We start from the raw sequence: 12,571 nt of genomic DNA, 5'->3' as shown, positions 1-12,571 counted from the left end.
AAAATGAAACCCCTTCATAGGTACCAAATTTTGAAAACAATAATAATTTCAGCTTTAATAATTTTCAACTTCAGAATTCATCACTACATGGCAATGCCTAGAAGTTGGAATAATGGCAGGATGTACCATTTCTCCACTGGCTTTTACCATGGCAATGGAAGTAATTATAAGGGCATCAAAATGGGTAGTGGGAGGAGAGCGATTGGCTTCTGGAATGCGACTACCACCAATTCGAGCATACATGGATGACATGACAACAACGACTACAACAATAGCCTGCACTAATTGGTTATTGGGCAAATTAACCAATAACATTGAATGGGCACGAATGCAATTCAAGCCCACTAAATCAAGGCACATCTCTATAATTAAAAGTAAAGTAGTAGATAAAAGGTTCTACATTAATGGTGAGGCAATACCAACAGTGTCCGAGAAGCCAGTGAAAAGTCTAGGGAGATGGTACGACGGGGATCTAAAGGACATAGTTCGTGTGTGAGACGTTAGACAACAAGCAGTGGAAAGGTTGAAGAGCATAGAGAGCAGCGCTTTACCAGGCAAACTGAAACTCTGGTGCTTTCAGTTTGATCTACTGCCAAGACTGCTGTGGCCATTGACTGTGTACGAGGTTTCCTTGACAACAGTTGAGAAGCTGGAAGCTTTAATCAGTTCATACATCAGGAAATGGTTGGGAGTTCCACGTTGCGTCAGCAGAGTGGGACTTTATGGTAAAGGAATACTGCAGCTACCAATCTCTGCTCTAACCGAGGAGTTTAAGTGCGCCAAAGTCCGACTGGAAATGACATTAGTAGATTCACGTGACAAATGCGTAAGGGAGGCAGCATCTGTGTTGAAAACTGGAAGAAAATGGACGGCAACGAAAGCTGTGGAAGATGCTAAGGCTGCCCTTCGAATCGGAGATATTATGGGGCAAACTACAACTAAACAAGTAAAACTAATAATAAAACAAAAAATAATAATAAAACAAAAAATATTATATATATATATATATATATATATATATATATATATATATATATATATACATATATATATATATATATATATATACATACATACATACATACATATATACAGCTCTGGAAAAAATTAAGAGACCACTGCAAAATTATCAGTTTCTCTGGTTTTACTATTTATAGGTATGTGTTTGGGTAAAATGAACATTTTTGTTTTGTTCTATAAACTACTGACAACATTTCTCCCAAATTCCAAATAAAAATATTGTCATTTAGAGCAGTTATTTGCAGAAAATGACAACCAGTCAAAATAACAAAATAACAAAAAAGATGCAGTGTTGTCAGACCAATACTAATGTTTTAACTTAGGAAGAGTTCAGAAATCAATATTTGGTGGAATAACCCTGATTTTCAAGCGCAGCTTTCATGCGTCTTGGCATGCTCTCCACCAGTCTTTCACATTGATGTTGGGTGACTGTATGCCACTCTTGACGCAAACATTCAAGCAGCTCGGCTTTGTTTGATGGCTTGTGACCATCCATCTTCCTCTTGATCACATTCCAAAGGTTTTCAATGGGGTTCAGGTCAGGAGATTGGGCTGGCCATGACAGGGTCTTGATCTGATGGTCCTCCATCCACACCTTGATTGACCTGGCTGTGAGGCATGGAGCATTGTCCTGCTGGAAAAACCAAAGCTGCCTGATTCCAGCCTTGCTGAAGCACCCCAAGATCATCACTGATCCTCCACCACATTTCACAGTGGGTGCGAGACACTGTGGCTTGTAGGCCTCTCCAGGTCTCCGCCTAAACATTAGATGACCAGGTGTTGGGCAAAGCTGAAAATTGGACTCATCTGGGGGTGCTTCAGCAAGGCTGGAATCGGGCAGATTTGTCTTTGTGAAGGACGCATGAATCAAGCCAAGTACAAGGTTGTCCTGGAAGAAAACTTGCTTCCTTCTGCTCTGACAATGTTCCCCAACTCTGAGGATTGGTTTTTCCAGCAGGACAATGCTCTATGCCACACAGCCAGGTCAATCAAGGTGTGGATGGAGGACCACCAGATCAAGACCCTGTCATGGCCAGCCCAATCTCCAGACCTGAACCCCATTGAAAACCTCTGGAATGTGACCAAGAGGAAGATGGATGGTCACAAGCCATCAAACAAAGCCGAGCTGCTTGAATGTTTGCGCCAAGAGTGGCATACAGTCACCCAACATCAATGTGAAAGACTGGTGGAGAGCATGCCAAGACGCATGAAAGCTGTGCTTGAAAATCAGGGTTATTCCACCAAATATTGATTTCTGAACTCTTCCCAAGTTAAAACATTAGTATTGTGTTGTTTAAAAATGAATCTGAACTTATTTTCTTTGCATTATTCGAGGTCTGACAACACTGCATCTTTTTTGTTATTTTGACCGGTTGTCATTTTCTGCAAATAAATGCTCTAAATGACAATATTTTTATTTGGAATTTGGGAGAAATGTTGTCAGTAGTTTATAGAATAAAACAAAAATGTTCATTTTACCCAAACACATACCTATAAATAGTAAAACCAGAGAAACTGATAATTTTGCAGTGGTCTCTTAATTTTTTCCAGAGCTGTATATATATATATATATATATATATATATATATATATATATATATATATATATATATATATCTATATATATATATGTGTGTGTGTATAAAAAATATGTTTTTTTGTGTGTGTGTATATATATATATATACTTGTAAAAGTTTAATATCTTCCCACAATGTATCTCAGTTTTCTAAACGCCCACAGGTAGATTGGAATCTCTACACGACACGCAATTGCATACAAATGTCACCTGATCCTCACTGCATATTCCACAGTACTAGCACTGCCTTGGAGAATAAAACCTGAAATGCTAGACTGAGAAACCACTCACAGAATAGAATGAGAAACTTGACGTACGCACGTTCGGCATGGTACTGTACGTGGGTTTTCATTTGACATACATGCTTACATCATGGTGTTGAAGTGGTTAAAGGTGAGATCCATGTGTATGCAATACACCTTATGTGAACCAATTGGCAGACTGTACCCATTGCGCCTTTCTGGTTCACTCATGTGACTGAAGTTTTTCCTCATTTCCTTAACAGCTTATTCTCTGTCCTTCACCATTACAAATGGCAACACTGCCCTATCATTGTTTATGTGCAGCACACTTTATGTTAAACGATACTGTATACTGTATCTTGATTATTTATTTATTTATTTATTTTTACCAGCTAATCTATACGTTAGATGTCTGCCTGACACTGACTGCCTTCCAAGCACCACATATCTTAGCAGATGGCAATCAGCCGGGGCTGATGCCTAATGGAAAAACAAAAGAATCACTCATTAATTGCTTTACATTGCCTCCCTCCATATACTTTTGTACTAGCTATTGTAGCTGTATAATTATGCTGAGGCTGCACAGCTTCTCTGCAGCTCCACAAGCTGTTTATTTGTATTGCAGTTTCATCATATATGTTATTAGTATATTATAACCTTAACAGTTATTTTAGTTGTTAACCCCAGACCAAAAGGATAATTGGGTGATGCATATTTCTTAGTGGTATTGTCTGATACAAATTATTTAGTTGGTTCTGGGTCCTATTAAAGGCTAACAGTTTAATATAAAACTGTATTTTGTTCTTAAAATAACCAAAGATTTATACAATAATGGATTGTCTTATGATTGCCCAAAGTATCTAAAATAATCTAGGTACCTGTTAGAGCCATTACTTGAAACATTCGGTCATAAGAATTATTGTAGTACAGATAGAAACCTCTATAGACAAACATTTACCCTTGAAGTATGAATATGTTATAGAGATTCATATTTAGCATTTATTTTATAAATGTGAGCATACGTTGATTTTTAGGGAATGTGTAGTGCGACTGCGGGAGTTTAAATAAAAAATCTTACTGTTTTATATGGCACTATTATGCATTACATACGCAAGCAGTAAAGAGCAACCACATAGCAGGACAACAACTACTTAAGCAGAATCCACAGCCTCCTTGCAGGAGTGGTCACCGCAGGATTCTGGACAGTCACTGCCATAGATAAAGATCATTCAGCCATGAGTATAGGGCAGCATCTGTTGCTTGTCTCCTACCAGACTCTGCCTCAGATGTGCTGAGCTATTTTGCCGCACATACTAAATTGCTTCGGCAGTGCGGCAAATAATTACTGCACTTTGAGTTTAGAAATGTCAGGGTCCTTTTCTTTAACATGAGTCTCAAAATGTGTTTTATCTATTTATTTATTTATTTATTTTATTTGTGTGTTTTGAGCCAGTACATGGATCCTAATTAGAATTAAAATACAATATTTTCATATAGAAACAAAAATAATAATCTAATTGTGTTCAGGTACAGTCAAACTCAGCATTTGCTGCATTCATATAAAATAAAATAAAATATGTAGTCCTTTGAAAATTGTCCAAAATGTTGTTGTTCATCTGTGTTTTTTCATTTTCCATTATTATTTTTTTTTCAAAATTGAGAGTAATTTTATAGTATAATGAAGCTTACTACATGAAAGGAGTTGTTCTTTATCAATAAATAGTGAAACAAAAGTTTTTTTTTTGTTTTTTTTTAAACTACAGCAGAGCAGAGTATCCAAGGGACTTGTAACCACCCAGTAAAGCCCGTAGAAATGGGAAGAATAATATGTCTATGGTTGCTTCTTGCCTTGCCAGTAAAAAGGGACAGGGTTCTCTTAGTTAATTTAAACTTTATTCTTTATCTTTTTTTTCATAAATGGATAAACAAATTTAGATGTATAGTATATCTGACACTGTCAGGTGGAAGCTTTTATATACTGTACTCGGTGAGGTTCTGTAATTTCAAGGCTTCCTTTTTATCTATATTTAATTATTTCCAAAACCAGCCAGGAGCCCTTTCTATCTTTAGTGTTCCAGCTCACTCTCACAGTCCAGCCATTTAAAAGCAGTCCCAGATGCTTAGTGGTCTAGTTTCAACTTCTGTTCAAAACAGGATGGTGTGTGGGGTAGTGTAACGTTGGCAAGGACGGTACACTTACCAAACTCCCTCCCCCTAAACAAAGGATTTCTCCCCAGCATCACCTAACTGGAGAATGGCCACATCTGTGATTGTTGACAGAGAAAGATTTAACACTGTAAATCTAGAAATATTTACGGCCACAGTAATTAGTTAGTATTACTGTATGTGCATTATTAAAAAAAAATATATATATTTTTTTTTTTTTTTTTTTTTTTTTAGTGTATTTACACATAGGCTAATGTAACATGATAGGTTATCACAAGGTTTGAAAGAAAGAAAAAGACACAATACTGCATACAAAATATAATTTACTGACAGGAAAATTTATATGAAAATCAATCAACCAAAACTGTTTCTAATGTAAGAACTACACAAACAAGAGGCTTTTAAAGTGCTGTATCCTACTAGTGCAATATTAACTCCAAAACAGAACTGAATGCTATTATGCATATTTACGTTGTATATCTAGGATTTATGTCACAACTATGTCCTCGCAAATTAACATTAAAGAAAATACCCATTATAGCTCATAATGTAATTATTAACCATAATAAACACAATACCTCAATAAGAACTAGCAATTCTGGCTTAATTATCCGTAGATTCATGATGAAAAGAGGTTAACTATTAGTATTATGTATGTTTAAGTATTTCAAATCAATCGTAAATGTGTATTTGTTATAAGACAAAAAGAAACCTAACAATCCAAATTTATTATTACATTTATTCATATTCTCAAAGGAAGAAGAATAAAGGTTAGGCTTCAAGGTTAAAAACATATGAATAAAGAAGAAACAAAATACAGCATTCAAGGAAAAGTAATGCATTGTTAAATGTTCATAATGAATCCTTGATGTGCTCTCTGGTCATAGAGTTCTGCATTAGTGAAGCAGTCGTTAGTAGTTCATCACGCATTGTTCGGTTCAGTCACGCATTACGTATACATGCGCTAGCTTCCAAGTGGCTAAATATGCATGTACAATGTTCCAGCATCTAGTTGAATAGACGCAAATTATGTATTGTGACGATATCAATAGCACGACTTCAGTTCAGTTACTTGTAAACACACAATATAAGTTTGATACTTATTCTGGTGCAATGTTTAAAACAAAGTCTTCTTAACACAGCTGTCCTCTGTGTGGAAGTAGGTTGTGCAGCAGCGCAGTGCAGTATCTCCATGAAGGCTGTAGGCAAAAGCTTGCATCATTCTGGAGGGAGCCCATCTTCTCTGGGACAGCTTTGAGGATTACATCATTGTGTCTTTGAAGAACTTCAGAGTTTGAGTTGAGAGTGATGAGATTGAAGAGAGAAAGAGTGAATCCAGAGAGTAAAAATCCTTGTTTAGAGTTTCAATAGCACAATGTATAGGCGTTCCCTTTTACTGTAAACAAGTCCTTGTTGGTCCTTCCATTGGTTCACAGTATTTGATAGACAGTTGTGTGTTACAAAAAAAAGGTGTGTTAGAAATGGAATGTATCCACCTGTTTTGTTCTCAAAGGATTTAAACCTCCTATTCAATATAACTTTGGTTACATTCATTAGAGAAGCACGTACATTTCAGTTTAATTCTCTATACAAAATTATGATTGCAAGCATATAAAACACATCATAATACAATCAAAGGATAATATTCAAACTAGTTATTCGTTTATAATATTAATTTAAAACACAATAAACCCTTCAGGTACAGATAGTATTTTGGAAGGTGGGCTTGAAAGAGTTAACACTACGTTTGGCCTGTGCCTTGGTCTAATCAACAAGTTTTGAAGTAGATCTGGTTAAGAATGTTCTGGAATCAAAGGTGTTAACAACCCAATCACCACAGCATTAATTCGGACAATAGTCTGAATTAAATATCTGGGAAATACTTATATTAAAATGAATTTAACCATGAATGTCCTTGACAATGCACATTCTGATATCATAGTAAATCAGGAGAAATACTACTAGAAAGTATTTACCATAGTTAAAACAGTTTATATATATCATCTCAAAATCAAGTATTCTATTATTTTTAATTTACAGAAGAGAGATCACAGAAAAGCTAGGTGGAATGTTCTTAAAAAAAATAGCCACCCTCAGTTTGTTTATTATTTAGAAGATAGTCTAAATTGTACCAAATACAAAGGTACTGTAATGAAAAGCAATTTCAGATCCAGTTCATTTTCAGGCTCGCAAATATTTCTGGATTTACAGTAACTGTGAAACTGCACAGCCTACATTTGTTTATTTTGTTTAACCCTTTTATTTTGGCTCTCATGTTTTTTTGTTTGTTCCTGTTTTATTTCTGTTTGTGTAATAAATGTGTGCAGCAGTGCTTCACTGCATTTTCTGTGTCTGTCTCTAATTCCTGCCGGTAACAGCTTGGGCCGTGATGCTACCCTGCCACAAGACGTTAAGCACCATTCATCTTATTTTACAAAACTTTCAGACAGTCACTTAGACCCAGGTTTGGTCTTAAGCTGCTGCTCAATAAATAATTGATGGACAACTTGAGTTGGTGAAAATGGCAACATTTCCATGTTTTTCCATGGAGTTACCTGAGTTATCACATGAGTCAGGATGTGCATTCGCTGCAGATGGTATTACAGTCAAATTGGCAGTGATTTGAAAGATGAATCCATCTAGATATTCTTTCGCATTTGTTTCATGCAGTACATATACCTCTGGCAGACTGGCATGAAGAGGGAAAGAAGCACTGGACGAGGGAAATAATGTCAGATGTTAACGTGGATATGAGAATGGGAGCAATTAAGCCAATTTGCTTGAAAACATTATAAAGTAGAACGGACATTTCCATGAAAGGATTTAAAAATCTGGAATTGATCTGATGCGATCAGAAACCCAGAGGCACTTTAGTAGGACTGTTCTTTTTTATGTTAAGCATTTTTGTGTTTAATTAAGTAACAGCCAAAGTTGTTTATGCCAGACTTGTTAGAAGGTCTGTAACAAAATGGTTGATTGCTACTGTCCATACATTGTAGATATTACCAAAGACACCAACCGTGCTTGTATCGCAAAGTCCATAAACAAAACAATATGTTAAAATAAGTTAGTTCTGCACAGTATAAAATGGAAAGGATTTTACCAAGGGGTGTTATGGATACGGGGATGACCTCGGGTACCTTTTTCTTTCTACTTTTCCAGACTGTTTTTTGGGACAAGTTTTCATAAAACAAATGGTAAACTATATATTGGGAGCAGTTCAATTTGGCCAAGTGAGCCTAATGTTATTGACAACGATACTGGTGATACGAAGTGCCCTTGCATATGTATGGACACCATATCTAGAGAACCACCTGTCTGTGCTAAAATCTGGAAATTACATAACATTAATCTTATGTGATTACAAGTTATTGGTAGATGAACAGAGAAGAGGTAAGTCAGTAGCAGCCTGTTTTAGAAAATAGGCAGTGCAAATGGAGAACATCACCAAGAAGGATCTGCTGTCACTTTCAAATAGGTGTGAGGAGAGGTATTAAGTGAGGCTAATCTTCCTGTACCCTTGATGCAGGGATGCTCTTTTATAAGAACAGAATTTTACCACCTGCCCCACCCTGTTCTTATTCCTTTATACCATAGTCTCACAGCTGCCAACCATTAGTCATTTCAAGCAATTTCCTGATGGCTGTCTCCACAAAGCTGTACTTCGGTTATTAGCTTGTAAAAGCCTGGCCGTGTTATTCATCTTTGTGACCTTCCTGCTGTTTACACGTTTTTTTTTTCCTTCTAACTCTTTCAGAGAGACGGCTAAAAAAGGTAATTTTAGGATGCATTCCCTGAGCCAAAGGCTGATATATTTCTACAAAAATGGGGCTGAGTGTCGGCTTGCGAGCTGCACACATCCTTGTGTCATTTAGTTTATCCTGGTCCAATTTTTTTTTAACCAATTCCTCTTTAAATCTGACAGGTTGTCCTACAGCTGAAATGAGCACAGATTAAGATAATCAACAGCATGTGACATTTTAAATAGAGATTGTGAGCAGAATAAAGTCAAGCACGGACAGTGAAGCAAGAGGAGAGTAATGACACCATCAAGGCACAGTCAACTGAGACCCAAAGATCCTATTGCTATTGACTTCTGACACATTGCACGAGCATGAGCAAAAAAAAAAGTATGAGAAGCTTCATAAAGAACTAGAGAATTTTATTTTTTTTTCCAACAGGACATGCGTGACGTGTCTTTGATATTAGTGTAGCCTTTATTTTCTTCCAAAGTCTGACCTGTAAGTGGAATGTGCTTTTAATCCACTAAAATTGTTGTTGTAATAAAAAAAAGAGAATTATTCTTTACAGAATTATTTAATTGTATGTATTCCCATTTTGTGTTAATCAAGTATTTTGTATTAATCTTTCATTATTAAAGATAATCTCCTGATATTATATGCTAAGGTGGTATTTTTGTGTTTTTATTTAAACCACTGCTATACTTTTTTATTCTGTTTACAATCAGTGATTGGTTCTTTTATATCAGTATGACTTAGTGGGCTAATTGCATTAAAATAATAACATATTTTACAGAGGAATTGTGCTTGCACTTTATTTTTACTTGGAAGGGTATCAAATCCATTTTCTTTAGCTGAGCTTATTCACAGTTGATTGGTCTGATTAGCCATCTTCTGAAGAGATCAATGGCTGGGTTTATTGTAATAGTTATACAATATGGACGTGTACATTGTTTAGATTTAGACTAGAATTAGAATTTAAAAATTCATTGTCCATTAGGGAGTACCAAGCTGAATTAGAAAGCTTGTACTGTGTTGAAATGTGTTCCAGTTTGCTTTACGATGCTATACAATGCGCTCTAAATTAGGGTAGATGACACCTGATCGGGTACTGGTTAAAGATAATTAATTCTGGATTTTGTTAAACTTTGTGAAGACGTCTGTGACTACATGCTGTCCACGCAGATGTGTATAATGACTGACGAAATTTGATGATGATAAAGATGATGTGTTTAAAAGACTAGGGGCATGATTTTCAAAAGGTTATAATTGATAACTCCGGTGTTAAGCAACAAATCGGTATGTAGCATTGATTTATGCATTTTCAAGTGGTCGTTATGACTATTTCGTTACTTGAGCCTTTTCTATATTTGTGGTTATGAATCAGATTTATTCACTTGTTTTAATCATTTGTAACCTTACAGAACGTTTGTTGCATTGCTAATATGATATACCGTTATTTGCATATAGTGAATTGTTCTAGGAATTATCAATGCAACTGTAGCCTGGATAACTAACCTGCACTGTAGATTTTATTTGAATTATACAAATGAAAACCTTTAAGAGTAAATAATGAAATCTTGGTATAGAAAACATCATACTAGATGTTACAATAGAGTTTCCTTACAGGCAACAGATCGTTGACACGGATTTTGCCTAAATGTATTTCTAATGTTGTCAGACTCCCCCCAGACTTTATGTAGGCTACAGTGTACACTTTCACTTTCACATGTCTGCATGCATATAACATGTTCTTCTAATACTGTAAGTGTTTGGTGGCTGCTTCAAATCATGTTGAGTTTATTAATCACGAGCAGAGTAGCTTACCAGAGAGAATGCATTCAACATGATTAGGAATTCACCGAACAATTATAAACATGTTGTAACTGGTTTAGGGAGTTCTATCATAATTTTAAAAGCTTAATAAATATATAATGAAGTGTTACATACATTGTATAGCCTACAATCGACATACTAAAATACATACAAAAGTAGATGTCAGCATAGATGGCTTATCCCACTCAAAAAGTGTTTTTTTTTTTTCTTTTTAACCAAAAGAAGATTGCAAATTGCACATTTAAAAGAGTTGTATATGGTAAGCTGTGCCAGAATATCCACATGAAAGAGCCCCACCCCCTTGTAGTCTTCAGAACAGAAATATTCAATTGGATTTGGCTATGTGTTTATCTTCTAGCCACAATCACAATTTTGTTGCCATTCGAGGTTAAAAAACAAATATTCAGTCATAAGCAGGTATAAATAACAAGAGGAATCTCTAATCTTGTGTGATTACATTATGAAGGGCCTGTCAATAAACGCATTTTGTATTGCTGCACAGATTTAAATGCCTCCTGACAGATAATGGAATTCCTTAAGCAGTATTATACACAACAGAGATATAATTACCACATCTTTACATTAATCTAACTACTCCATTTAACACAGATTTGCATATTCTTCATGCATCATTTTCTGACAGCAGTGACAGAAAACCGATTAAGTTAAACAGCTGTGATTTGGAGATTTAACTATTTCACATTATCAACTTAAGCAATACAAGCTGTATGTATACATGGCTGTTAAAGCCAACAATGTGTTCATTTTTTTTTTTTTTTCACTTGTTAGTAAGGTAAGTGTACCACAGTATTAAGCAAAAAATCTGAGCCCTTTAAGAACAGCATACAGGTGACATAAAATATAGAATGAAATGAGGTTTTATGAGCACCACCTCGCCTAAATACAGTCACCACCACTTACACCGTACAGGGTTATTTCGCCGTTTATATCGGACAAATCGCATTTGCCATTCCCATTGATTTCAATAGCAAAGGCATCGTTTATACCATGGTAAGCACACTGTACATTTCGGACAAACTCGGCTGTCTGGATCTCGTGATGTGCCATTCACATAGGTTTAAATATCAAACGCACTTCTTTACACTTTAGTAATCACTCTTACTAATCCACCAATCACCTGTTTTCACCTTGCTACCTTGCCATTCACATATATTTCAATAAAAAAGGCAGCATTTTACTGTAGAAAAAAAGGTTGACAGATCGATCAGTTCAGCTGTTTGCATGGCTTACTGAGCAATTACCACTGTACTGTACCTGCTGCTACTTAATTCCTGTACACAGTGTCAGATTTACTTACAGCTTGAAAAAATCAGCACTGACTGAAATAGCAAATCTGTTTTTCAAAAATTCATTGTAGCATGCTTGGAACTCTGTCAGTCAGTAAACAATGCAACAATGCTTCAAAAAGCAGGGGACAATGTGGGAAGGGACCTGATAATGGACTGGGGAAAGGGATGGGAGTACTCTGTAAATAATGTATGTTTGTAAACTGTGATCTGTTCACGTTCTCTGTGTGACTAGCACTGAAAGACAGTGTGTGAGAGTGTCACTGACGGGTGGGAGCAGGGCTGACACGAGCAGTCCAAGGTAGGGAGTGGATAGCGCCAGGATACTTGCCTTCCTTACCAAACACAGTGTCTTGAGTAAGAGTCAGAGTGGATTTCTCCCAAACCACTGCACTTCTGACCACCCGAATAAATAAACACATCAATCAAAAAAATAAAGGAAAAATATTTGCTTGTTTTGTTGATTTTAAAGAAGCATTTGATTCAATCTGGCATTAAGAGCTTTTCCTTAAACACCTCCAAAGTGGTGTAGGAGGTAAAGTATATGACAATAAATAAAAATAGAATTCTTCTGAGACAGGGCTGCAGCTTGAGTCCAATACTATTCAATATTTCTATCAATGAGTTAGCTACCATGTTCTTATTGTTTGTTAATTGAACAGAAACCTTTATTCAGGGTGACT

General features: G+C 35.9%; 1 protein-coding gene across 2 annotated transcripts in view; it reads left to right on the top strand.

The window, feature by feature from the left end:
- Positions 1-12,571, top strand: part of LOC121324214 (COMM domain-containing protein 8-like) — a 62,923-nt gene that overhangs the window by 24,375 nt on the left and 25,977 nt on the right. The window contains exon 5 of one of the 2 annotated variants that reach the window (XM_041265859.1): positions 8,931-9,411. The exons of the other annotated variant lie outside the window; for it this stretch is intronic. Coding sequence (XP_041121793.1) covers positions 8,931-8,951 — 21 coding nt within the window. The 3' untranslated portion in view covers positions 8,952-9,411. Of the gene's footprint in view, positions 1-8,930; positions 9,412-12,571 lie in introns of those variants that run through there. 2 annotated transcript variants of the gene reach the window in all.

This window comes from Polyodon spathula, chromosome 1 (assembly GCF_017654505.1).
Source record: "Polyodon spathula isolate WHYD16114869_AA chromosome 1, ASM1765450v1, whole genome shotgun sequence".
NCBI lineage: Eukaryota > Metazoa > Chordata > Actinopteri > Acipenseriformes > Polyodontidae > Polyodon > Polyodon spathula.
This window is presented reverse-complemented; position numbering and strand designations above follow the sequence as displayed.